The following is a 25,949-nucleotide window of genomic DNA, read 5'->3' as shown; positions in this document are numbered from 1 at the left end:
ATAAATATAACATCACCGAACAACTACAAATGGGAAAGGAGCCACTACTTTGAACCAAATGTCGCTCAAATTTTATGGACGTCACAGGACAACATGATTTGATTTTAACATAAGGCAACACACACAGCAGAGCTGAACATATTTTAGCCTAATTTTATCCATATGTGTGGCACCTTTTTAAAATTGAGTGTTTTATTCTATGTACATACATGAAGACAATCTTTTACTTATACAATTTTACAAGCAAACCATATCATTTAAACTCCCGGAACAGCAGCTCAGTGTACAATTGTGTAAATAAGACTTGAACACGGGAGTCATCCGATGAATTGAACAAGCAAGACACGAACGTTCACGTACATGAAGTGCTCCCATATATTGTATTCGTCTTGTACATATATAGTATATAAGTTTTAAGTAGAGATGTGTTTTATCAATTAATTTTAAGACCCTAAACATACTATTTTAGACATTTGTACATAGTGACATATACGCCAGTTCACGTTACTACATGCCCCATTTGGATGTGACCTAATGTTTATTATCGTATGGCGGTCCTTTGACAACATAATCTTAATCATAGCTTCATCACATAGATATGTATGTATGGTTCAGCTGAAGATGACCTTATGTAAAGGGTTGAAACTGGTCCTGTAGCATAATAAGTGCAATAAACAAGTATTGATAGGTGGAAATCCTTTCCTATTTCTAATTGTGTAGTTACCAATAAGCGTTAAATTTCCTTGTTACCATTCTAGGGTTAACTGAAATATAAAGTAAAAATTAGCCCACATCTGGCTTTAAAAAAATGAAATGAGGTGAACCTCATCCTGACATTTGTCGAATTATTAACAAATTAAAAATTTAGCAACAATGAGTTATTGCAATAACATTTCTATTAGCTCAAGAATTGTCAACTTTAATTTCATAAAGAAAAATGAACTGATGATGGCATCGTCTACAAATATTATTAGAAAATATTACATAATCATCTTATTCATGGATAAGTTCCATTGATGTTGAATCATCTGAATTACACCCTTGAAAATATCTAAATTAACGTAACTTCAATTCACTTGATCATGTCCATTTTAGACTTTACAAACATTGATTATGTTCTCAAGAATTATTATTTCCATGAAAATCCTAATGTGCTTTAAATAATGAATGACATTAACTCATGTTACACGATGCCTTGAAAATTATTCATTTGCAATATTTGAAAGTTCTGTATTTTGCTCATACGTGAATGAAATAATATGCACGTATCATTTTTAAATAGTTCATCAATGTTAACTTTACATAGATTTTCAATAAAATTTACTAAAGGTATTCATCCTTGCAAAACAAGTACTCACAAAGAACGCCGAAATAACCTGGGCCCACTGTGATAAGCACGTGGCCAGGTCAGAACCACATTTCGATAAATCACTGAAAAATATCACTAACTACTGCACTCATTCTACATTCACATGTATGATACAAGATTATTATTTACATATTTTACAATCAAATTCTGGAATTTAGTTTTAAGTTTTGATTTTCATTTTAATCCTTTCCATGGAATATTCAGACGATGGTATCTGATAAATTGTTATGCTCGACAGTCATTGAAATGTGATTGAATCTGGGCAGTCACTTAGAAAAGAAAATGGTAGAATTAACACAATATTGATCATCTAAAAATCAGTTTTCAATATTCAGAAGAATTGGTCGACAATTACCACACACATAAATAATGGCTAAACATCAATGTCATCGGACATGTGGTTCATGAGTCGCGATAAACTATTATTACTCCTAAATCTCATCCACATTATTGTAAATACGTGCTCCACATTCGCAGAAGGCATGGTACTAAAGATACATGCTTCTCCAAATAAAATCACAAATTAATCCCACAGAATCCGCTGTATTCCAGGCACATAATCCACCAATAGAGCACAAATCAAACATAACAGAATAACAGCAAATATAATTTATCGCTCATGACCATTAAATTTTAGTTTAACCCGACCTTCAATTTTATTATTATTATTATTATTATTATTATTATTAATAATAATAATAATAATAATAATAATAATAATAATAATAATAATAATAATAATATTATTATTATTATTATTATTGCTGCTGATTACCTATTAATTCTGCCAAAAAATCTGATTCTATCACAGAATTTGATGACACTATCATGCATAATTCCACAGAAATGCATAAGCTGAAATATCAGGTACGTAATCCTGTCCCACACGAGTTCACAAAACTGGAAGTTGCTTCAAATAAACTTATATTTTATCGGAGAGGTCTCCGATTTTTAAATATCACTTTTAATCTTCAGAGGGACATTAGAATAATATCTTACCGCATTCACTGACTAACTACGTTAATAGAATCCAACAAATCACTCGCACACAATGTAACACTCCTATTACACCATTGAGAAAGAAGGATGAAAATATTCCAAAATACAACTATTCTAATAGAAATACTATCAGTGAATAGGATCGTACTACTTCTACATAGATGAACAGTGAAATGTTACAAAAAAGTTCTGGATCTCGCCTCCGATCAAGGAATCTGCTCACATGTGGATCTGCGTCCAGTCGCTAACTCCCTTATACTAGATGGTGCGTACATTTTAGCACAGCATGTCTACAACAAAGTCCATTTCCAGATGCAAATTGGTGGCTCTTCTAGAAGATAGGCGAGACATCCTGGCAAATACGATTGTGAATTGTAAAGGTCCTCTTTCTTCTTGACTTGGTGATAGCTGAAACTAACACAAACAGTTTAGAATTTTATCATACACGACCCCGTGGAGAAATTATGGTGAAGAGGATACGTAACTTTGTTCACGAAAATCTGCAGCACTCGGAGAACATCAAAATTAGAGAGAGGGTTTATTCCTTGTGCACACGTACTTGTTTTCAACTGAAGGTGTGGCATGGCATTGCTTTGTAATTGGACATTGCACTTTGGCCTGATAGGCTATCATTATTCTACAAAGTACAGCTTCGAGTACATTTGCCACGTGCCAGCGATATGGAACAACCTTGGGAAATTTCTGGCCGGTCACGGTGACTACGGTGTGCTGGTCGATCATCAGGCCGGAAAAATCAATACATAATCCACCCCAAACTTGTCAAACCAGTTTTCTGAATGGAGACACGGCTGTGCCTGAATAAACTTTTAACATTACACACTCAATGAAAGAATGATACCAGCTGTTAACCACATGTAACAAAATACTTATTATAGGCCATATTTGAAGGGGACAATATTGTGATCTTTCCTACTTTTAAAGACACCACTCAAACTTATTCGTCTATCATCCCACGCCATCTCTCCGCTGACTGCTCTGAGCATACCACTTATGAAAAATATGAGAAATTTTTCTTCCACCTTTCCAATGAAACTCAATATTTAAGTTAGAGTTAAATCCTCATTAAAATAAGAATTGGTGCATGTTTTGCCTTTTCCTATAGGGCATCATCAGCCTTAACATTACCTCAAACCATATGTTACCTGATTTTTTAAAAATTTGAAATATACTACAAAATTGAGTACGTTAAAAAACTTCACCTAAAAAGCCGTCATTACAAGGGTAACTTGATTTAGATACGAGTGGAATTAACAATACTGATGGCCTTGAGCCCTGGTCAATGTTGAATATGAATGAAAGTATAAATATTGTTTACAAAATGATGAAAGTGAATAGAGAATAAAAATAAAATTGATTATGTAAAAACTTGGTAAGGAAATGCATTCCAACACTGCCATTTTTACGTAATATTGGACCTTGGCATGTGTACTTAATATAGTCTTATTCAAAAGATATCAAATAAGTTCTAAGTTTAATATTTACGCAAAAATGGCATTGTTGGAATGCATTTTGTTACATAACCAATTTTATCTTTGTTCTCCATTAATTTTCATTGTTTTGTAAACAGTATTTTATACTTTCATTCATATTAAACATTGACCATGGCTCAAGGCCATAAACATTAATTCCACTTGTATTTAAATCAAGTTACTCGTGTAATGACTGCTTTTTTAGGTGAAGTTTTTTAACGTATTAAATTTTGTAGTATATTTTAGATTTTTTAAAAATCGGGTACGTGATATTGTTTGAGGCAACTCTATGGCTGATTATGCCCCATAGGAAAGGGTGAAACATGCACCAATTCTTATTTCAATGAGGATTTAACTCCACCTTAAATATTGAGTTGTATTGAATAGGTGGAAGAAAAATAATTTCTCATATTTTTCATAAGGTTATTTTCAATATGGATTCGCTATGATTTTCATCACTCGTAATATACCACTTAGTCGAGCAGCTCATCTTTTCTCCCAATTCTTCCCAGCCCAAACTATGCAACATTTCTGTAACGCTACTCTTTTGTCGGAAATCACCCAGAACAAATTGAGCTTCTTTCCTTTGGATTTTTTTCCAGTTCTTGAATCGGGTAATCCTGGTGAGGGTCCCATACACTGGAACAATACTCTAGTTGGGGTCTTGCCAGAGACTTAAATGACCTCTCCTTTACATCCTTACAACAACCCCTAAACACACTCATAACCATGTGCCGAGATTGTACCCTTTATTTACAATCCCATTTATGTGATTACCCCAATACAGATCTTTCCTTATATTAACACCTAGATACTTGCAATGATCCCCAAAAGGAATTTTCACCCAATCAACGCAATAATTAAAACAGAGGAACTGAGGCTGTAAATTCTTCCATTCTGGTAGTTAGCGAAGTGGACCCTCCATGTCATACTAATTTGTTAATTTAATTAATTTTGTTAAATTTGATTTGGTTGGCATGGTACTCATAAAAAATCAGGAACAACTTTTAATTATTAATGAAATTATTGATGTGCTCGAACAAAACAACACAAATGTCAAGAACGCATTTTTCATAGATTGTCCTGGGGAACTCAAAAAATATTTAAGATATACGAAAGGGATTAAATTTAGGGCTTAATGTTATCAGTAAGGTGGATAGGAATAGCCACTGTTTTGCTGCCTAATGGTTGAACAGTGCACATTACATTTGAAATTCCTCTAAATTTAAATGAGGTTTGCAGACTGAACGCTGAAAGGCATAACAGTCTATAATGATTATGTATGTATTTATTAATTTAGAATGACTCAATATGGGATAGCGCCCATTATTCAAACTGTCGGCATAATCTTCGTAGAGTTTGTGCAAGATAGATTGGGGGGGGATAAGTTGACCGGTTTAACTGAAATAACCTATAAGAACAGTAGAAACTTCACTAAAACTCGGTTTAGAGCAACAAAACACTTCTATTATTGTACATTTAAAGGGCATAGGCCAAAAATAATTTATGGGTGAATTGTCTTCAAAAATATCATAGGGAACAATATTCCATTCCTTCCGGAGGGGAATTATTGTTCTTGGGGAGATTTCATAAAGGTTTTGCCTGTTTTGCCACATGCTTATTGCCAAACTATTATTTATAATTGTATTAATAACTCTCCTTTTTGACCTTTCTTCAAAATACGCCGCTTACATAAAAACATTACGAGTAATTGTGGTCATATTGGTCTGTATTGACTATATAACTTATAATGTATAGATTAACCACCTAATCAATACACAATATGTTGTTAATGTAGTGCAAGAACATTGGACACACTGACAAACTGACCCTGAGTGAGCTCGGGTGGTTGCATATGCGGCCAGGAAAGCTGACCAAATGGTGGAAGGCATAACAATTTATTTGGAGGAGGGAAAGGGATTTTATCTGGGAGATAAGCTATTGAAAGTACTTTGAAAAGAAGTCCCCTCTAAATCCATTTCAGTTAAGACATTATTTGAACTGAGAGCATAATCTTCTTGGAGTTTGTGTGGAAGATGTATCTGACTTCACTACATATTTTGTTAAAATGTACAATAGAAACTCATTAATCTGTATTGATTGGGAGGGGGAATAATTTGACCAGTTTAAGGGAGTTCCAGGTTAACTGAAATAACTGACAAGAACAGTAGAAACCTCATTAATACTCGGTTTAGTGCAACAAAATATTTCTATTATGGTACATTTAAAGGGTATAGACCAGAAATAATCTTGTCCTTTGGTATTCTGGAAATCTGAAAAGCTAATCAGAACTTGCAGAAAACGTATGCTTAACGTTGCCCGTATTTCTGTAACAGCTCGGATTTCGGTTCCTCTTGCCAACGGTCCACTGAAACGTAGTTGTGTAAAATCACTTGCATGTGAGCAACATTTCTGGGTGTGTTTTGAGGGCTTCATTTGCTTCAAATCACATTTTTATTTTATTGCAAAGGTCAGCAATTAATTTTTATTCGTATCAGAGGCTGCCCATTTTGTGATTCTGTACTAAGTACGGATATTATGCGGGGACAGGATCAAGCACAAGAAACCACATAAACTGCACATGTGCTGTTTTGAATTGTCTGTTTCTTTATCAAGTGTATTATTTATGTTTATTTATAACTAGCTGATGTACCCGTGTACAGAATTCTAGGTTAGGTAGTGTACACGTAGTAAGATTGTATTAAATTGCATAGCTCTTAATGGTCCCCCAAAAATGCTGCGGAAAGTCATCATGCGTCTTTTGTCATGTGAAGACTCGGTTAGGGAATTTTCATTGTAATGGTAACGTCGGTCACAATAAAGTTGGAGTTTTTATTATAATTGCACATACTTTCTCCACCTGCCCTTTTACATCCTCAGAAAGACTCGCAGTGGTTTTCCCAACTGAAATCAACATACGTCATTACAATGTCAGTAGGAATGTCTCAATTAAAAGCAACGCCATCATATGAAATACTCGATCAAATGAAAAGCCACATTTCCTCACTTTTAACGAATAGTACTAGTCTAAAGTTCCCGAGCTGGAATGACAGGCCGCCGACAGCCGTAAACATTCTACTTCTACAGGCTCTTTTAAGCTTTTTTTAGCTTGCTCCGCAGCGCCACTCGGAGCACGGCACGGCAATGACACTCCATCGCTATCTGGTATAACGCACGCTTTTCGTCCCCACTACAACGCGGCAATTCACACTTATAGAAAGCCATTTCTAGAGATACTATTACTCTAAAACCTACCTGGCATTACATTTGATGTTCAAAATGTTATCCCTCAGCTGTCAAACACGCCTGACACCTCGTAAACAGGTTTGCAGACACTCGGCGAATCTCAGCCCATGTCATGTTCAAAATAACTTGTGCAATGTTCTCTTTTGTGAGGGTTTTTCACATTCATTTTTCCCTTCAGCATCCCTCACAGGTAATAATTACAGTGATTTATATCAGGAGATCTAGGGGGATAATTAATCACACAATCTTCAAAAACTTCTCGTATTACCTCCATAGACAGATTAGCAGTCAGTGTGTGCCGTTGCATTATCTTGCCTGAAGTAACCATTGCTCCTTCTTCCGTTGGCTCTTGAAAGAATCGTCTGAGAATGCGGTCTATTTATCAATCAGCATTTGTTTCACGGAAGAATGTAGGCCCTAAAATTCTGAGAGTACTGATTGCGCACCAAACTCCTATCTTTACATCATGAACTGGACGGGCATGCAGCTGGTGGGATTTTCTGCACACCAGTAGAGACTGTTTTGACTATTTACATAGTCACTTAAGTGTAGCCATGCCTCATCACTACTAAATAAAAGTTCTGGGTCAACATACCCATCGTGATCTGACTGAAGCTACCAGTTACATACCGAATCCTAGCGAAACTATCAGATCCTCTTAAATGGTGGGCAGGGGTGGGTTTGTTTGGTTTGGTTTTTAACAGTTTTGTTGCTTTGTGGGTGGAAGGTGACACATTAGCTTGTACAGTGAAACACTACAGGGATTTGGTTAAGTTCTTTCCAAGAGAGCTCCTATTTTGTCAAGTTTTTCCTCTGTTAGAATGGTTCATCTCTTGTGATTTTTTGTTGAGAATGGACCCGGTTGTGCGGAACTTCTTTACCAATTTACTACCGTACTCCTATGGGGACGGAGGATGCCAGGAAATTTGCAAATGAATTGAAAGTGGCACTCTGTATAAGAATGCTCGCTTAGCACAACACAATAGATGCTGTTCTACTGTACAGAGAGCACTAGGAAAATTTTACAATATTAGTGAACACTTTAGACTTTTTCATAATTTCCACCACACTCCACTTCTCCATACGTTGAAACCAGTCACTGAACTAACTCTGCCACTTTTCTTCTGTTACATTTTCACACGCTTGATCCCATGCTGCCAGAAGCTCCTCGTCGAATTCAAAACGTCGCCCTTTCAGCTTCAGCTTCATCTTCACTTCTGGGAAGAGTCCAGTAAATCACATGGGACAAGATCAGGACTGTATGGAGGGTGATCAACAGGGGTAGAAGAAAATAGGAATAATTCAGTAGCCAGCCCCTTTTTATCAGGAGCCAGCACATTTATTGCAAATATACATTATGAAAACCACAGGTTATACTGGGATAAAACTACGTATTATTTTTGAAATGTGACCGTAAGTAGCATAGTCTCAGTTCTTATAAGAATGGAAATTTATATTTTAAGAGATACTAACTCCTTCAAGGTCAGCATATCTTAAATTATACTACAAGTGCCTGTTTGATTTCCCACCAAAACACAAACGATCAATACATTTTGTTGCACCAGTCCTTTAATGATGGCCCATTCAAAGATATCATGAGATCACTTAAGTTCTTCTCGGCAAGCTTGGTTCACAGTTTATGTTTAATAATATTCATTGTGCTGAACCTTCGCTCACATGAGTCGATACAGGAATTGTTGCCTCTATACTAAGGAGTTTTCCTAAAATCGGAAATCGTCCTTTCACAGTCTGCAATTTTTCGAGTAGATCATTCAGTGGAAGACCTTTCCTGACTACTTTGAACTCATACCACTCGCTCAGTATGTCTTCTACATTGTTCTCCTTAATTTGGAGGTGTTTTGAAAAATGAGTGGCATGAAGCCTGTATTTCGCTGTTGCCATAATTTTCCACTTGTTTTTCTGATGGCCAGAAATGTCAAAAACACCAGTGGCACTTTGAACGTCCTCATTTTGAAGAAATGTATCTTTCAGAAAGGTAATCCCACCTGCCAAAATATGTTCCTAGTCGCTCGTTAAATTCTTATTCGACACACCTGATAACTGTATTCCACTGAAAACTTCTGAAAGTGTTATAGCAGAAACAAATTTTTCTGCCATTGGGCCTTAGGTGTTCTGAAGTTGCTGTATTGAATTAATTGCATTATTTACATGCACTTTTATCTGACTTAAAATCAGATCATGCCTCTGAAATACAAATGAGTCTTTTGAATATACTCAGATAGGCATATGTACATACATTATCATTGTAGACTGTTAAGCCTTTCAGCGTTCATTCTGCAAGCCTGAGTCGCCAAGTTGTTTCCAAGGAGTCCCTCGCCTGTCAAATGGGAGTGGGACTCCATTACTCCCATAGGTCCGAGGCCGAGGCTTGCTTAAAGTGTTCTGAGCTCGGTAAATTCATGAAGCAGGATGCTGCCCTACTTGCACATAGTCAAAGTGAGGATCTCTCCTCTAACGGGTTATGGACCACCGGTGAATTGTATAGTCCTAGCCGCCTGAGCACAAGGAGGGCCACGACTCAGAATATGTCCGAGATGCCCACTCCGATTCCATAGCAACTAGTATCCTGACTCTCAGGAAGAGATAGGCATACAGGAAGTAAATTGTGATGACAAATTTGAAGTCCTTGATCTTCTGTAGAGACCTTTAGCCTTGATTCCTTCTTCACCTTTCCTTTCAGAAATATTCTCTATAATGTATCACTAGGCATTCCCAGTCCTTGACAACTGCATGCAAAGTATTTAATTTGCTTGCTACCCATCTAACTTGGTGTAGGTACTGCAATTTAGATATTACACATTCCAGCAACTCCATAATTTTCTTCAGTTTGCGAAGTCGTTTTGGTGAATGTCGATAAAACGTATAGTTTCCTGAATGTAGAATCAATTTCATCAATGATTTTTAAGTTTTACATTTTTCAGTGAGTGAAGAACAATGAGTTGGAGTTGATGTGCAACACAATGAACGTTTACCAAGTTCTCAAGTTTTTCAGGTATTTTTGTATCCAAACGATTAGACACCAATCACATAGCTGCTCCATCAGTCCCTATAGGCTACCTATTTGTAGACTGTCAGGATGGTGTTGAAATTTTGTCAGCCCACTATAGGCTTTCAAATAGCTGCTTAATTTTTCAGGCTGAACTCTGGGCCATAAAGTATGCAGTGCTGTGGTGTAAAAATAACAAGAATGTGTGAAGATGCTCAGTGATTCGCAAGCGGTGTTGAGCTCCATTAACAAGTACAATATGAATCCGATAGCCGGTAGTACAAGGACAGAAGCTGAAGAAATGTCTTGGATTCGTGGTCATACAGGATGGAAATGAAAGAGCAGATTCTTTAGCATACCTGCCAACTTTCCTGATTTAGGCGGGAGACTCCCGATTTTCGACAGTTTTTCCCGCCTCCTAATTATTCTATTATTTCTCCAGATTTTGGCTTTTTGGGTGGGGGGGGTGTATTTCAGACATTTGTTTCCTAATCCTGCCATTTCAGCTTTGTACGCCAGTGGCCAGAAATCCTTCACTCATTGTTTGCTTTGAAATGAAGTATCGACCTTTAATAATACAAGAAATGCCCGCGAATGTGCGATGTTTATTGAAACCTGTATATCGTGATGTGTATATCGATTGTCAATCTCGCGTGCTTTGTTCATGTTCGTTCACATTAGTCTAGTCTATTCTAGAGACTAGTTGCTCGATTTGGAGTCTTTTTTAGTAATTTAGTGGCAGAATTCCAAAGATATTGATTAATGACTTTTTGAAAAGATTTTAGGAACCATTTGGAGACAATTCTGGCAAATTTTAATTTATTACTTGATAAAAATAGCATTGCTCTTCACATCATCACATGGACGCGTGATGCAATATATTAATCTATGCATTTGCTAAGTAATGGCATCTAAGTGCATGACTGATTCACACGTGTAGAGCATGAGCTCATACTATTTTTGGAAGGCTATCGGAGATGATCATCTCATTCCATACTTCCTGTGAGGGAATTGAGATGTGCAATTTTTAGCCTTGTAGCCTCCTATAGCAACAGTTGGGTTTTGAGACAATAAGTGTTATAATATATGCCATAGTATTCCTCTATTGCTCAAGACATATAGAATAAGCAGCTTTGACCAATTGTATCTCCTGATTTTTCCTGATTTTCATATCAAAATCTGATTTTTGGTTTTGTAAAGTTGGCAGGTATACTTTAGCAAAATTAGCCGCCACATCAAACATCAGAATTACATATGATGAACCTCCAGTGTGCTATGTTAAGCAACAAATCAAGAAATATATTATACATCAATGGAACAATAGCTGGACTTCTGGCTCGAAAGGATCTGTTACAAGAGAACAATTCTTCCCTGAAGTTAAAGATCAGAGGAAAGTATGAGTAGCGTGCTGGGCAAGAATATATACATTGCTTCTATGAGCCATGCAAGATTTATAGAATTGATATCTCTGATCAGATTTGATGACCGACCAACAAGGGCAGAAAGACGAAAACATAAATTTGCCCCACTTCGTGAAGTGTTTCAGAAAACTAATGAAATGTTCCCCAAGTGCTATGTACCTGGTTTTCATCTAACAATTGATGAGATGCTATCACTTTTTAGAGGGTGATGTCCTTTTAAGTTCTTTCTAAAAGATAAACTAGGAAAGTATGGAGTCCTGATCAGAACGTTAGCAGACGCTCATACCCAATACGTGCTACAAATGGAAGTTTATGCTGGCAAAGATGAGACCTACAGAAGAACGGTCTGCAAAGGCGGTTGTGAAACGTCTGGTAAAGCCAGTGGTGGGGACTGGAAGTAATGTTACAACAGATCGTTATTACACATCAATTGAATTGGCAGAAGAATTATTTGAAGAAGCAAAGCTCACCTTAGCAGGGACATTGAAGAACAATCGTCACATACCAGAGGAGCTGAAGAAAACCCAGGGCCATGAGAAATATTCCTCCAAGTTCTTATTCATGGACCGAAGAACACAGACCGCCCGTAACCCTGCTTTCGTACATCCCCCGCAAAAACCCACGAGAAATCTCCTCTCCACCCAGCATAGTGATGACAAAATTGACAATTCTAGTGAGAAAAAGATAACCGTGATCAACTTGTATTATAACAATACAAAAGGTGTAGATAGTGTTGACCAAATGGCAAGACATCACTCTGTAAAACAAGGTATGGGAAGATGGCCACTTTGTGTTCTTCATCCTAATATATATTGCTTGTATAAATGCCTGCACCATATTCATAAAAAAAAGACAATCCTGACTGGAATAAGAAACCGAATCTCAGGAGGCTGTATATGTTACAGTTGGGGCAACAGCTTTTAAGACCACTTGCAGAAGAAAAGGCAAAGAACATGCTTGGTTTGAAGAAACCTATCATTTCAGCTATGGAAAGTGTTCTTGGAAGGTCATTATCTAGTGCTACTTCACAAACTGCTTCTACTCCATACACAATAGGGAGATATCAGTGTTTGAAATCCATTCACACTAAGGACAAAGACAAGATGACCAAAGTGACAGTGGTTTGTTGCAGATGTTCCCAATAGTCTGCAAGGGTCATTCTGTGAAAACTATTCTCTGTACCAACTGTGAAAGTGAATGAAAGAACATTCGTAATGTTCCTATGATTTAACTGTTGCTATACACCATGCAAATTTCATTATTCTTTGTTGTTGTTTTTGTTTGTGAGTGCAGTCATTGTTAATTTATCTCAATACTGTAATATTACAGGAATTGTATATTAAAAACTTCATTAGAGATGAAAATAATAGCAGGTAAATTTGTCCCCCCTCCGCCAATATCCAATTGAGATTTTACCTTGGTAATGCTAGGGTTAAGTTTTCTCCCAACTCTGAAATACCACTCCTATTACAGTCGGTACAGTAAAACTGAATAAAATATAAATGATTAGAAATTGTATTCTCTAACTTTTGTTATGTAGTACTTTTCGATTGGACCAATAACATAGGTGTTAAGAAATTAAATTATTGGTGCCTTCCCCTAAACTACCATTTCATCCTGGGTGAATAAAATTACTTATAGCCAAGACTGTATTTTCTTATTCCTCCTCTCTACATACTGATTTTCATTAAATTCTTTTCACCCATTTTCTTCTGGTTCAGCGTTGATATAGTCTTTGCAACAAAAATACAAATTCATGAATATCTGTTATCATAGCCGGTACGATAAAAATGTATAAGACATGATTGGAAATTTAATTTTATATAACTTTACCGATAGGAGCACTAATAACAAATATTTGAGAATTATATTTTAGGCCTTCCCCTAAACTACCATTTCACTCAGCATGAATAGTTATTTATAGCCTAGATTGTAGTGGCCCATTCCCGGACTTTGCATACCAATTTTCACTCCATTCTCTTCAGCTGTTTTCTCGTGATACGCGTATGTACATACGTACAGACAGCAAGGACTGAATATTAAAAGTGCATTTCCTTGTTACTGTGGACACGTTGATACAGATATACCATTCTTTTTAAATTCTGAGCAATTTATAGACAAAACTCTTATTTTATATATGATCCGTGTACCTTTGATACCCTTCAGGGAGGGCGCCTGATGCATGTAATACTATTAAGGAAGCCCGGAGGCAGAAACTTTCCTTGCAAAGTCGAAGCTTCACCTGCTCCTGGCTCCACTCACAACTGCGCTGGTGTTTTTTCCTTACACTTATGGTCAGTATTAGTATAGTGGCCCATCGTGGAGCACAGCAGCATTCGTGACTGGAGCTAGGAGGTTTTTTATCACTTATTTTTTGTTTATGGTTCCTTCCAGAAAGGAGCTTACTGAATGAGATTATGGGAACATATTAAAATGTGGTAAAATACTGAACAAGAATGAGATGCGTTTAGGGCAACAGCATAATAACTGACTGCACTGTGTGTCCACAATAGGTAGTCATTCTTCCACAATAGAGCTATGCAATGAATGCAATTGTTTACTTCCAGCTATTTTCAAAACTGTGCATTCCACATTTTGTAAGGAAATTCTTCCCAGTTCTTTTTCTTGTGTTTTGATGATTAAGTCCATCTTATTGGGGAATGGATTAGAATGTATTTTCTATCAAAGCTGTAGAGGGGTCAGATAATGCATAATTTTTCACATTGCCAACATTTTAAAATATATGTACCTTGCTGTTCATTACTCAGTTCCTGTCTATGGTACAACTTATGTACAGGGCATCCAACATGGTAGCATGTGCAGAGAGCACACTAGTGTTTGACACGCATACAGCTACAAATTAGATTGCCAAACAGCGATCATCCTGGCAAACAAAAAGAACCTCTTCGAGAGAGTTAATATATGAGCTGTCTGAAAGCAGACCGATAGTTATTGACTTCCAACACCCTTATGTTGTAAAGTAGACTGCTTATTTTGAAAATGGGACACATTCTTGTCTTTTTCACAAACTGTACTCCCTATATTCTTGAAGCCAGCAATTAATTTTAGTCTTGTGACTCTTACAGATCCACTCCCCAAACTTTTCTAAAATGCTCACCAAGATTACATATTGACATGTTATGAAGCAATTGCTCTGTGCAAATAGGGAATACATAATTCAGCATTGACAATGTTAACCTCCTCCAGGTCTGTCATGGTAGGAAAAGGGGCAGGTGGTTTGATCACTAGGATTCCAATAAGAAAATTCTTTCCTGTCTGTTGGAGGGCCCTCGCCTAATGACGAATGGTATTTACCGTGATTGTGTGGGTAACTTGTACAGAAGTTATTCTGTTCGGTATCAGGCATTGCCTTTGAAAATAAATATTCAGCCATATTAATGTTGCCTTCTAGTGGCAAGAGCTTTTGAAAGGTGATCAATTTTTATTTCTTCTGTATTCTGTTTATAATGGAAGATAGCTTGTATACATTTGATTTATTCTGTATTACATTGTTTCAGATGGTGACCTTGGAGAGTCTGTGGAAAGATAAAGCTTGTGTTATTATCTTTTTTCGTCGGTGGGGTTGTGTATTCTGCCGTGTATGGGCTAAAGAGATCAGCAAAATTGCTCCTGTGTTGCGAGAAAACAACGTTCGCCTAATTGGTGTTGGAGTGGAAGAGTTAGGAGTAGAGGATTTTGTAAATGGGAAATTTTTTGATGGAGGTAAGATGTTGTATGTATCTTTCCTAAACAGTGTTTTTGATGCAGTCTTTTGTTTGTGCACTTTAATATCTGCATTGTGTGATAACTTCAGTTATTTGTTGTGATTTATGATGAGGGTTCCTCTAATTGCCTGCAAGGTATAGGTATGGGCATTAGTGGATAACAGATGAAAACTAGCAAACCCCATGGCACTACAGCCCTTAAAGGGCCTTGGCCTACCAAGCGACCGCTGCTCAGCCGAATGGCTGCAGATTGCGGGGTGTCATGTGGTCAGCATGACCGATCCTCTCGGCTGTTATTCTTGGCTTTCTAGACCGGGGCCACTATCTGTCAGATAGCTCCTCAATTCTAATCACATAGGCTGAGTGGACCTTGAACCAGTCCTCAGGGGCCTATTCCATAAAAGTATGGTCTTGTATATTACAAGTTACTAGTGTGGGTTCTTGTAATGTATGGAGTTGTACATTTCTGTTCCACAAAAGATTGGTGGTCTCTTGTATATTACTAGTGAATTGTTACAAGTTTTACAAGTGACAACATATCAATAAACAAACTACGTTATAGCATGAATCAGCTGTTTATCTTCATATTCCATTCGTTGAATTAGGTTATGCTTGCTTCACCGATCTTAATATATTTTAAGTTACGTAGCAATGATTCAAAGAACTCTAATATTTCTGTGAATTTCTAAATTCTACAATGTTATTTTTCAGTTTATTTCTTTGATGATAGGATATTACTCCGTTATCACCCGTTCTGTTCTTCCGCGATCCTCGCATATGTTCCACGATAGTCTGACATATCCACCTTGGTCTGTCATTTGGAATCAGATGCCGCTAATAACGACATTCGGCCGCCAAACTTAATTGTTACAAAATTGCACACTCTGCATGAATTGTTAAAATGGTGTCAAGGAAAGGAAGTTATTCATTTTGAGGGAAATAGAAAGAAGGAAAGATATTCATTTCGGTGCATTCAGCGAGAGTCTGAAAAAACAAGACAAAATAAAGGGTTGGATGGAAATATTTGATTTGGAAAAGCTCATGGAGCTTTTGAGGGGAAAAGTTGGATTAATGATTGGAATTAATGATTCCAGGAATGTCCTTCCTGGAACATGTTTAGTCAGTATTTTCAGGTCAACGAACAATTTGAGGAAATATATCATTTATTGCAGCTACCACAGAATGTATTGACCTACAGACCGAAGATTTTGCCATCCCATGCATATGTGCAATACCATGGTACTGCCCCCGTTTTGCCGGGCAGCTCAGCCGGTAAGCAAAAGTCCCAGAGGCGGAACGTTCGCTTACAGGCAACGCTAAATTATAGGGGTCAGGGACAATCTAAGGACTGACGACAAATGAAAACACAGAAAAGAAATGGGTTTTAACATTTATTAAATAAAATATCAGCACTTTCCAGATTCTATAAATATTTTCAAAATCTTGAAATAAAATTATTTATCTCTTCCCTGCTGGAATTCATCCGCAGTTCTCCATTAAATTTCATTCTGTAAAGATACAGAACTAAGTCTTAATAAATCGTCTTAGGAAATTAAATAAATTATTATTTGAGAAAATCCTATCTCAAAATCTCAAAATTCTGAATTATTTTCCTTTTTTTTTTTTAATTATTATTTAAATCAACAATACTCTGCGATTCATTTAACTGTGAGTCAAATTTTTACATCAGACGAAAAATCAAATCAATCATTTCTATTAATTAAATATTATTCTAATTAATTATTTAAGCTTCAAATTATATAATAAAATTATTTTGAAATCAAATATCCAACTCATTTGATTCTTATTTTTATGTCAATTGACCTATTGTTGTGCACAACTCACAATAAAGACTCAAAATTCTCGCATTGTAGCGTTAAACATTTTACATTTTGTGAGCTTAGTTCATTGACGCGATCCTTGCTTAAGTATTTTCCCTCGAAGCAAAGATCCTAATCTATCTTATTCCGTCATAAAATCACTTAAAGATTCATAATTGAGCCAAATATGCTCGCCACAAAACAACAACAAAAAATCGAAACTTTACGCGCTCAGCGTACACATATCATGACGAAATATAACCATGGAAATCACAATTATAAACAAAATCAGTCATTCATCCATCTCACATTCAAGCTTTGGTCCACGGTAATATTATTAAATAAATTTATCGAATCCTATCTCTTGATTTTTAATTTTAAATTTTATTTGAAATATGAGAGCTTCTCTCGATGACCATATCAGACCAGGGCTACCATTACGATCGTCTGACGTGTGATTGTGACAGGATTATCACTTTTCCAATGAAATAGATTCCGCAACGATGTTCCAGGATAATTTTGCAGTAGAAATCATCACTAAAATTCCATAGAACTGCCTACAGTCACAGATAAATAAACATTCGCGCATACGGTCTATGAGTCACGACTACGTTATTTTTAATCTCTTATTATCTCAAATTATTGATCAACATGTGCTGCATAAGAAGAAATTATGTTCAAAGACACACTCTCTTCCTTAACTGACTCATGTAATGGACACACATAAATCCTATCTTAAGATCCATTTACAAGTCTCAAAAATACCAATAACAGTAAATGCAAAATTTGTGGACATTCAAGCCACGACCAATATTCCAGGCCAACATCTACTTCAATATAGCACACATTAATTACTTATAAGCACAGTAATAATTACACTCATGACCTTTAAACATTCTATTAGACCGTAATAATGCCAATTATTATTATTATTATTATTATTATTATTATTATTATTATTATTATTATACGCGCGCGGTCGCGTCATCGCAGGCTATGGTTTAATGAAATCATAGATGATTCTATTCTATCTCGAATCTATGGTAAACCACAAAGCATCAAGGAAAAATCCTAAATTCACAGAACACGTCGATATTCTGTCCCAAATAATTCAAAAAAATATTCCATCATTATTTTATAAATTAATAACTATTATCGCGTGGGTCAAATATTTTTAACACTTTCCTAGACTTATCATGGGACAGTGAGAACATGTCACGAAGCACTCACTCAAATAGAACAAATTATAGGTCCCAAATACACTCTCACACACATCAAATCTACCAACACCAGTGAAAGAAGAGTGAAATTCCTAACTACAAAGACTATTAGAAATGATCTCAAATATTCAAGCAAGGACTACGTCTACATAATTATTACAACAGAAAATAGAGAAAGTATAATTTAAAATCTTAGCTGTAGTAGACTTGGCTTCTGGACTCGGTTGATGATCAGTGAATATTTAACCAAACTCCATCTCCGATGTTATTCTCTCCCGGGCTGAATTATGCCTCACATTTTAATGATACATGGCTGCAGGAGGCGAGGACTTAGGACAAATACAAACTCCGTCGTAATGCTGAAGTTCCATTCTTCCGAGATATTTCAGGATTGCTGGGATCTTGCGTCTTCTGGTGAAAGCTGAAACTAAAAGATCTGTCTTAGAAATAGTTCATAACACACACTCGATTCTTCAAGATGGCACAGTTTTTACCTACTTTAAAAAAAAATTCAGATTTATAAAGTTAAGGAAATCTGAACTGCGGCGTTTCCGATATTTCTGTGTCCCAAAATTTCCTCAGAAGCAGAAAATTTATCGTCTTTCCTCAAATGAATGCTGGTAATATTCCACGTCGGATACGCCGTTTCCAATAACACATGTGCTCGAACAATTATTCCCGTAGACGACTGAGCAACTGAGCAGAACAGAATGCAAATGAGCAGTGAGCAAATGAGAATGAGAAAGATTTCCCCAAGTACATGGGTATTTATTTCTTCAAGACGTAGGTGTGTTTGATAATTAAATTTTACTGGCTGAGATTTTGCGATCGGGCTAACCTTGCGGTTCAATTGGTTAAATATTATGACGTCAAAATCTCAAAGTATTGATCGCTTTTAATCTGGTAGAGTTCCTGTCCACGTGCCACCCCTCTGATGTCTTCAAGGCACAAAAAAAACTAGACTCGCATACACGGCACGGGAAAAACCTGTTTCCCTGCTGGCTAGCAGACAGTGCAGAGTTGAAATCACCTTCCTGGATGATAATTTTATGTATTGTTCCACTCAAGTAATAAAATATTCTTTCTATACAGACCAATAACCAATTTTCAAGGGTGCAGTACTGACCACAATTTCCTTGCCAAACAGTGTTGTTAGTAGGCCTAACTGTTGTTTAGCAGAGAGATTTATTTCTGTTCGTAGGATGTTTCAACCTATGATAAATATCCATCAAAAGTTCTTCCACTTGTATTGTGCTTAACCTAAAACGCTCATTGTATTCAAATAGTGTTAAACTGGAAGTTTATTCTTCCCTATACAGACGGTAGTTTTCATTTTTATTACCATCACTGTCACTACTGCTAGACCACATATTTATCAAAATGTATCTGAAATAAGTATATTTAAATAGCACTAGTACATTTATATATTGTCCTTTCACTGGTAGAGAATACTTCCCAATTCACTAGTAAGTTACAAGTACTAGTACTTTTGTGGAACATGCCTATAAAAATTCACTGGTAATTTAAGTATGGAGTAGTAAAGTACAACTGTAGAAAATTCTTTTGTGGAACAGAAACTCTGGTATTTGTACTAGTTACTAGGGAATTTACTTGTAATGTACAAGCCCATACTTTTGTGGAATAGACCCCTGGTCCAGGTAAAAATCCCTGACCTGGCCGGGAATTGAACCCTGGGTCTCCGGGTAAGAGGCAGACACGCTACCCCTACACCACAGGGCCGGCTATACAACATAAAAGTACAAGATTTTTCAGTATTGTACTGTGGAGGGGAAAGATATGGGTAAGTTTATTTTAATGTTGAGAATGGAAGGGCAGCATTCAGAGGAGTTATTTGATAGCATCAGGAGAATCATTTGTATGTGTTTAAAATACACGCACATGTATAGGTATGAGGTAAATGACAGAAATTAAGTTATTGGATAATGAGGCTTTGAGGTAACTATACTAGCAGGGGTGCAGTTTTAGAAAGGAGAAAATCAAGCAAGAATATGAAACTATACCTAAAGTAGCAGAGAGGAGATAGCCTTCATTTACACTTGGCAGGGACTCTCCAACCTGCCCCAGAAGTCTTGCTAGGTCATTCCTTGTTGCCATATCAAACGACTGTTCTCAACAGCATTGCAGGAAAACAGCGGCACGTATATTAGAAAAACCCTGTCATTGAGTTCAGACTAATACTGGGAAGGAACTAAGATGCAAATTTTTCAAAACTCAAGGGGACTGGGGTTTTTAAGTGGATCATTTTTTTTTCACAGCAATACGGGAAAACCGTGGGTTTAGTAGGGACTCCTTTTGGTTTTCTCACCAATACAATAAAAATGACAGTACATAAATGAGTAAAATCTCTATTTAAGTTAAAGATTTTTTTTTTGCTAGGGGCTTTACGTCGCACCGACACAGATAGGTCTTATGGCGACGATGGGATAGGAAAGGCCTAGGAGTTGGAAGGAAGCGGCCGTGGCCTTAATTAAGGTACAGCCCCAGCATTTGCCTGGTGTGAAAATGGGAAACCACGGAAAACCATCTTCAGGGCTGCCGATAGTGGGATTCGAACCTACTATCTCCCGGATGCAAGCTCACAGCCGCGCGCCTCTACACGCACGGCCAACTCGCCCGGTAAGTTAAAGATTAAAGGGGGAAGGAAAAGGTGGAGGGGGAGGGGGGTCACTCCTTGTAGGTCCATAAGAACAGTGCTGTTTTCTTAACATGGAGTATACAGAGTGAGTTGGCCATATGGTTAGGATCGCGCAGGTGTCAGCTTACATTCTGGAGATAGTGGGTTTGAATCCTGCTATCAGAAGCCCTGAAGATGGTTTTCCGTGGTTTCCCATTTTCACACCAGGCAAATGCTTGGGCTCTTCCTTAAGACCATGGCTGCTTCCTTCCCATCCCTAGCTCTTTCTTTTCTGATCATCGCCATAAGACCTATCGGTGTCCATGCGATGTAGAGCAAAATTAACATGGAATAATCTGTAAGTCCTGCATGAATGACGAAACGAGCACAGACTAAGAGATAAGGTGAGGATAGCATAATTCGTTAGGCTACCCGTACCAATGATTATCGGCAAGCATAAAAGCCATGACCATATCCTAGGTAATGTTTTGACAGCAGTGAAATTAAAACTTCTTCCTCTGTGCATAACTGCAGCTAGCACAGGTTTCTCTTTTGTGCTGAGTCTGTCTGGAACCTTACAGCATGAGGAAGCAAGTGTAGTTTCAAGTAAGATTGAAAACAATGTGTGCACTTTGAAGAAATGGGAGGGACTAAAAAGAAATATCTGGATCAACTTTCTGTTGATTGTAGATGGGAACAGATAGTTCACTGGGTACATATTTTGCACAAATTGATAATCATGGTTGTGTTTACAGTTGGGAACGACTCATTTAAAGAAACATAGTTGCAAGATAGGTATACTGTAAGTCTAGGGTATTGCTATTCTGTAAAAATGCATGGTGAGATTTGTAAGAGAAAAAAGCATGGGAAATGTTTTGTGAAATTGATTGTTTCTGGTTAATAAATTGATCTCTGTATTACAAACAATAAACTTCATTCTGGTTCCGAATATAAGACAAAATTCAGAAATAATTCAGTTATATTAGGTCCACCTACTCAATACATTTCTGCCATTTATTAAATGGTTTGTTTAAAAGTTACATAGTTGTTTAAAATAGAGGTCATCAGCAAAATATCAAAGACATGACAAAAACAGCGATTCATAAAAATCAGAGATAAAAGTGTAAACAATTGCAATGGGAGTATACGTTAACATGTACATAGCTTCAGTATTAATACTATATTAAAGTACAATGGAAAGTTGTTAAAAATGTGCATGGATTCAAACTTTGACCAAATAAGTTGATAATATGGGTCCAACAGTATTTAGTACAATATTAGTTTAGGATGAGTGCTGTAGCGAGAGGACATGTTGTGCTCGTGCTCCTGTTATTTGTTATAAATAGTGTACATGCAGCTTAATGCTTTCTACCAATGATATTGTGAAACTTTAAGTGATGTGCTTTGAATTGTAATGAAAACCTTTATTATTCATTGTTTTATTTCACAATTATAATTATTCATTATTTTGGAGTATTACATGGCATGTGTGGTGATGATCCTGATATCTGATGGCCAGGCAGGCATAAATTTTTGAAAATGAGATAAGGTCCCTCATAGTGCATTGGCACTGTCGGTGACTCCAAGTAGCCTAAGCAGTGGCCTCCACGTTATGCACTGGCCACGAGTCTTGGTAGGTGTGCTATTTGCCAACTGATGGACACAACTTAGTTCACTGGGGCGAAGCGCTGGCAACCGGGAATGAGTTAGCTGGAAAATTTGTAATCTCCAATAATGGACAAACTATATTGGTATTTTTAGGATGATCCTGTCGCAAGTAAATGAAGAATACGCGAGTAATGGACTAGAATAGGTCACACGAATGAGCATGTGTAGTATAGTAACAAAAGGGAGAACAGACATGTGGCATGTCCAGGAAGATTAAGGAGATGGAAAGGCAAAATGATAGCTAGGAAGGTAAACAAAAAGGAAGCCATTAGCAAGTCAGATTGTCCAACATAAGTACCACCCAGCACACTCCGACGAAGATAGTACTGTTGGCGCAATACCAAATAAAGAACACGCTGCTGTCAGCACCAACTGGAGGGCTTTCAAGTAATGCAGAGCCCCCATAGAGCACACCACAATGGTAGGGACCTCCACAGTAAACAAAAAACATTGAACACTCGAAGAAAAGATATGCCAAGCACCAGTGAAGAATAGAGGGACAACACGTTGAATTTTTTTGCTAGTGGCTTTGTCACACCGACACAGATAGGTCTTATGGCGACGATGGGAAAGGCCTAGGAGTTGGAAGTGGCCATTGCCTTAAGGTACAGCCCCTACCATTTGCCTGGTGTGAAAATAAGGAAACTACAGAAAACCATATTCAAGGCTGCCAGCAGTGGGATTCAAAGCCACTATCTCCCGGATACAAGCTCGCATACCAGTATAAATGGTCCAGTATTGGACATTATAAATTTTGCAGCTAACTCATTCCTGGTTGCCAGCGTTTCGCCTTAGTGTGCTAGGTTGGGCTCATCAGTTGGTACCTAGCACACCTACCAAGATGCTGGCTGGTGCATACCGCGGAGGCCACTGCGTAGGCTACTTGCAGCCACCGGCAGTGCCAATGCACTAGGAGAGACTTTGTCTCCTTACCAAAAATTGATGCCTGCTTGGCTGTCAGATGATATAGATGTTGATTCCCGTAGGGAATCTGAAATATTTGTCCCGAATGAGTAAATTCATAATACCAATGTAAATGGACATTCACTTTGTGTTAATCTTTTCCTTTTGTGCGCATATTGCTTTTTACTGGCTTTTCTCAATTTTAATAGGTCCAATTTGTTTTTGCGATGAACTGAGAATTCCACAATATCACCACGCGCAGTATCTACTTTCTTCTCAACAAAAATTCAAAAACTTCACATTCTGCACAAGTCAACCATGCAGCCCATCAACACAGCTTGGTTACTCAATGCACCAATTGCCAAATTATCTGCTTAAGCTGATACAGTGTTTACAGTTAAAATTGAAATAATTGATAGAGATTCAACCTATTCAATACAAAAGAATAAGAAATGTATTGAATAGGTTGAATCTCTTTATCAATTATTTCAATTTTAACTGTAATATTCTTCAATACGGAACAATGAAATTTTTAACTTTAGATACAGTGTTTAGTCGACTCTTCTTCCAGAGTGTATCAACCACACATTTTGTTACTCATACATTGTACATACCTTTATTTTTATTTATGTGTCAGTTTACGTTGTGTTCATTCTTATTACCATAGCACCCATTATGTATTGTCAGGACCTATTGAATTCCATGAGTCTATAAATTTCAACAACACAGAGCACCTTGTTTGTACTATTGTTTCAGAATTCTCACCATGTATAATGTTCTTGTATTAATTATTACTCGCCTACATCACACGTAATATTTCATTTTCATTGGCAACACTTCATATTGTAAAATTATTTTTTTGATAAGACTCTTACTGCTAGAAAACATGTTTAGGATCTCGAATTTATTTTGGGTATGTTTTAATATGGCTGATGACCCCGAGTAGGGTTGAAACTAGTTCCATATATTATCGGCACACTTTATCTTGGTGTATTTACACCCTAGTGCTGTATCGGTCGACCTCGGCAATCTTCGAGATTCGTACTGGCAACGTTTGAAACACAAGCTATGAATCACTTAAGCATCGTTGTGCGACATCTGGTGTACACTATACATACTAGTACTGTTGTTTACACAGCAAAGCCACACTATAGAATTCATGCTAGGAACAAGATTTGCATCGAGAAATGTTATATAATGTGTATATGACACAGTTGTTGGCTTAAGATAATAATGGTTTAGAAACTTCATATCGATCGATCATATTCTCGATTGAATTCAGATTTCATTTTCATTCAGTTGGTACCACTATCGGGGTCCGGGAGAGCTCCCTCCTTACTCCTCACCCCCGTACACAAATGCACAAAGATAGTGTGCTGATAGTAAATACTCTAAATACAACTTAGTATTGAATAGGTGGAAAACTCTCCTGTGCATTATTTATATGCTAATTATTTTCCCTTGTTCTCCTTAATGCCTGCTCACACCAGCAGTCCCCTGTACCTTCATTCTGTAGCCATTCTTTAATCTTCATGTAAATATGAATTATTTTTTAAATCGACAAATGTTTAAAAAAGAAATGTATACTTTTTAATACTTAGGTTGTTATATTTATTTTTCTGCTGTTAGGCCATCATAGAAAAATTGTAATGCAAGGGAGGAACATTCACTTTAATGTTTAGGCCTGCTTTTCTTTTTTCTTTTACTGTGAAGAAAGGGCATTACCTCAGAAATTATATTTTGCAAGTTACAGTTTCTTCAGTTAGGCCTAAATGTGAATATGTTAAGAAAAATACAGTATAGCAGTATTTGCTTTTATTAGTTTTCTTCTGCCAAATCTCAATGTTCTTGTCTATCATGGTGCATGTTCCACTCCCCCCTCAAATTAATTTGAAGTCAATGCCACTGCATATCAGTATTATGACTTGTTAAGATGATGCTTGTCTACTGGAAATGCTTCCACTAATATGGTTATTTTCTGTAGAATTGTTCGTAGATGTGGACAAGTCAACTTACAAGGCGCTGTCATTCAAGAGATTTGGATTATTCAGTATCCTGGCTGCTCTCTTTTCCAGTGAGGCAAGAGCTGCAATGGCTCGTGTAAGTCTGTTACCATTAAGTTTTCCTTTAAATTTTTTTTTTTTTTTTCATTATTTTCTTTGTGCTCTAAAATGTGAATTTAAGAATTGATTTGATAGGCATATAATAATGCTTTAGGCAGCCGACATGAGTATATCATACTTGTGTGCGTTCACTGCATCTAACAGAATTTTCTTTGTGTTATCAGGTCATGATTGCATGTTGAGGGGTGTTTTTCCAGCTGTTTAGTAGATGTAGTAATGATGTTCTGGTGATCAGGTGGAATTAAATTCTCTGTATAGGGATGGTAACACAGGTTTACAGTTTTGGAAAAGTACTGCTGCTTGGCAGTTTTGTTTCCAATTTC

The 25,949-nt window shown here is 36.9% G+C and overlaps 1 protein-coding gene across 2 annotated transcripts in view; it reads left to right on the top strand.

Annotated features, from left to right (window-relative positions):
- LOC136875806 (prostamide/prostaglandin F synthase) overlaps positions 1–25,949 on the top strand; it is a 73,178-nt gene that overhangs the window by 10,946 nt on the left and 36,283 nt on the right. Inside the window, exons 2-3 of one of the 2 annotated variants that reach the window (XM_067149409.2) lie at positions 15,051–15,255; positions 25,500–25,603. In XM_067149409.2, coding sequence (XP_067005510.2) covers positions 15,051–15,255; positions 25,500–25,603 — 309 coding nt within the window. Of the gene's footprint in view, positions 1–15,050; positions 15,256–25,487; positions 25,604–25,949 lie in introns of both variants that reach the window. The other variant, XM_067149408.2, reaches the window with a different exon arrangement.

The sequence above is a fragment of the Anabrus simplex genome, chromosome 6 (genome assembly GCF_040414725.1).
Source record: "Anabrus simplex isolate iqAnaSimp1 chromosome 6, ASM4041472v1, whole genome shotgun sequence".
In the NCBI taxonomy this organism is placed as follows: Eukaryota; Metazoa; Arthropoda; class Insecta; order Orthoptera; family Tettigoniidae; genus Anabrus; species Anabrus simplex.
This window is presented reverse-complemented; position numbering and strand designations above follow the sequence as displayed.